Source organism: Octopus sinensis, unplaced genomic scaffold (assembly GCF_006345805.1).
Source record: "Octopus sinensis unplaced genomic scaffold, ASM634580v1 Contig13441, whole genome shotgun sequence".
In the NCBI taxonomy this organism is placed as follows: domain Eukaryota; kingdom Metazoa; phylum Mollusca; class Cephalopoda; order Octopoda; family Octopodidae; genus Octopus; species Octopus sinensis.
Genome location: NW_021832961.1, coordinates 1 through 3,490, shown reverse-complemented (window position 1 = coordinate 3,490; position 3,490 = coordinate 1). Strand labels below are relative to the sequence as shown.

At 37.7% G+C, this 3,490-nt stretch overlaps 1 protein-coding gene across 1 annotated transcript; it reads right to left on the bottom strand.

Moving 5' to 3' along the window:
• Positions 1–1,090: 1,090 nt before the first annotated feature.
• On the bottom strand, positions 1,091–3,108 carry LOC115229657 (transcription factor Sox-2-like). The gene has a single exon (XM_029799978.2). The coding sequence runs from the start codon at positions 2,695–2,697 to the stop codon at positions 1,819–1,821; it is 879 nt and encodes a 292-aa protein (XP_029655838.1). The 5' UTR covers positions 2,698–3,108; the 3' UTR covers positions 1,091–1,818.
• Positions 3,109–3,490: the final 382 nt, after the last annotated feature.

Sequence of the window (3,490 nt, the reverse complement as noted above, 5' to 3'; positions counted from 1 at the left end):
TTATATACATATGTAATATAATTTATACATGCTACTATATATGTGTATATCAATAGGTTTACCTGAGTATACAGATAGCTATATGCATCAAACATCTATATACATGTATAGTGTGTGTGTGTGTGTTTCAGTTTGTTTTGCTATAGGGGAAGATTATCGTCATTTATCAATCTGAATATAAAATTTTGATTATTATTAATTTGGTTTGAATGAAGACCGAAAATATGTAGAGGTATATAGAAGTATATTAACGAATTCGATGCACCCGATCACTATTGCATGTGATGATATGGGACTGATATGTGTGTGAAAAGAATCTATCCGTAAGAAAACATATTTATGATGATCATATTAACGAAAAAATATGCATTAACATGAAATTATTAATTGCTTGTTAGAACAGCAAAAAATAAAGTATTTTTACATATATATATATATAATCCACGTTAATACATGTACATATATATATGTATCTACATAAATGTTTATATATGCTTATATATTTGTGTTTAGACGCAGGAAAATATGAGGGAGCGGGAAGATTTAGATATATTAATCTCACCAACTGTAATTAACATTATTGCCCAAACAGTTTGATGAGATCAGCAGTGGGTCATAGGCCTGTTCATTGTGTGTGTGTGTGAAGTTTGAAACTGTTATTGGTCGCGGCAATATTAGTTTTATATTATACATACGTACATTATACATGTTTGGTATTGTATGTATGTATAAATATTTGTAGGAGAGATAGTTTTGCTTCTTAGCATTAAGTTACGATTTGTTGAATTTTTAAGGTGCTTGTTTCATCCTTATCATTTTCTCTTCTCCCGTACTTTTTTTTTTCTTTTATCTTGATCTTGCTTTTGCAATGAATACCAAAATAATAACAATAAATAAGAAATAAATAATTCTCACGAATTAATTTTAAAATTAGTATTAACAAAAAAAAAAAAAAAGATACACTGCCAGGGATGGGAAATGAACTCACGATGATAGATTTGAAAAAAAAAAAAAAGTAATGAAATAAATCAAAAATAAAAATCATACATACATCCTTTAATAATTTTGTTTGTTTTTTGTTTTTGAGTTCGTACTGTCCATTTTCAGAGATAATCGTTCCTGCTTATTATTTTTTTTTTAATAGTTTTGTTTTTGTTATGTTTGCGTTTAACATTCTTACTGTTATCATAAGTATTATTTGATGTTGTTGGTGTGGTTGTTGATGTTTTTTCGTAAAGTCATTTCGGAGTGCCGTTTTTTTTTTTTCTTTCTCTCTCTCTCCTTTTAGTTTGCTAATTTTCTGTTTTGCGTGTTGTTATCAATTTTTCTCGTCACCATCGTCTTCATATCTCTCTCTTTCTCTCTCTCGATATTTCTTTCAACCTTTCTCGCACAGTTTTTGTTTTATATTTTTTGTTAAATTCAACTCCAGCCTTCTATGTCAATTCGTGATTTTTGCCACACAACCCCATATATCCCATACAAGCTTGATATATATATATATATATATGATATATATACATATATATAATATATATAATATATATACATATACAGTAAAGATTTCCTAAAATTCTTTTAGTTATTTGTGTGGGTTAATTCTTGTTAACCATTTTTGTTTCTCACGCGCTCTCGTACTTCATGCACAAGAGAAAAACGGTATTTGGTGGATCTCAAATGAAAATAACGATCCAAAAAAAAAAAAAAGTTCATTTAGGGCCTACCCCAAGAGTGTGTTTGTGTGTATAGAGGGGGGTGGGGCTGTACATAGTGTGAATTCCATACCTTGTGATAGGTCCTGGAGCGAGTGTCTTTGTCCTACATGTGTGTAAGGGGGACCGTGTTATTTACTCCTCCCTCAGTCGTTGTCGCATGAGCATACTGTGTTTGCATTTGTAATCTGCTCTGTACCGTGTGGTCAGGTGTATTATCCCCAGGTAAATACATGCTTATCATCTCCCGCAAATCTCCCGTTGGACAGCGATTCGCCGGAGATGGTTGGCCCGTTGGGTTAGGTTCCCGCTTTATTTGAGGCACCTGAGATGGGGACATTGAGTATGGGGCCATTGTCATGGTGTAGCTGGAGCTGCCGTTCATATATGAACCGGTGGTCATCTGTGTTGACATGGGTTGAGTTGGAATGTTATATCCATATTGTCCGCCCAACATTGGGTTCGACATGTGTTGATGGTAAGCGTTCGGATCAGGGGGCATCATAGGATAGCCGTTCGGCATGTACCCGTTCATCTGGTACATCTCTCGGCCTACCTGTTGAACTGGAGCCCCTGGTGGCATTCCTGGTATCGCGTATTTATCTTTTTTCATAAGAGTCTTCGTCTTTCGCCGGGGTCTGTATTTGTAATCAGGGTGTTCTTTCATGTGGATCGCACGTAGGCGTTTAGCTTCGTCGATAAAGGGTCGCTTCTCAGATTCGGATAATAGTTTCCATTCGGCGCCAAGTCGTTTACTAATCTCCGAATTGTGCATTTTAGGATTTTCCTGTGCCATTTTCCGCCTCTGTCCACGGGACCAGACCATGAAAGCATTCATAGGTCTTTTAACCCGATCCTGGTTGTTCTTCTGCGACTGAGAAGCGCCTTGGTTCCCTTGTCCATTAGCACCCGGATTGCTTTGCTGGCCTAGGCTTTGCGGGCCTGACCCCGGGGCTAAAGAAGACTTCGATAGATCGGTCTCCATATTATAGTTAATAAAATGTCCGAGACTGTGTAGCCTTTCAATGGTGTCTGATTTATCCGAAACGTTCTTAAGCAAAAAATTGTTAAAAAACCTTTTGGGTTTTTCTTCTCTTTTTTTCAGAAGAGTCCAAACACATACGTCTATAACAACTGATAACTAACGCTCTTTTGCTTATTTCAGCTCTCTCCCCATGTGTTATTGATTGCAGAGCGGAAAGTAGACACCGCGTTCAACCAATGAGAGCCGACCTCGTTCTGGCAGCTTTGATAGATGCTAATTTCGTTCAGTTACTGATATTAAACAATGTAGGCTGGCGTCGAGCTTCAAGTAGCTAAAGGCTTGATGGGCGGAGCTTAATCCTGGTCTAGTCTATTGTGATGCGGGCTCTGCGGATGAATAAATCTAATCTATATGGCCCACTCAGCGCAAGTCATAGCAAACTGTGGATAGAGTCAGCCAAGGCTTGCAACGATTACATTTTCACCTCAGAAGCCTGCCAATCATCTGACGTCAGAATAGGCTGTGAGGAGGGGAATGGAGGGAGATGAAGTGGGTGCTGAGTGGTAGAGGAAGGAGGAGGAGGGGGAGTGAAGGCAGTAGTATTAGAGGGGAAGGGAGATATTTGCGAGGAAGGTGTTTTCGTTTCGTTGCTCTCCCCTGCTAACAACTCCCACTATTGCATAGCTGCTTATCTATTTCTCTCCAGCTCAATCTCTCATTCTCTCTACCGTTCTCTCACTCTTGCTCTCCTGTCTATCACTCTCTCTCTCTCTCTCATTCATTTAATTTCTCT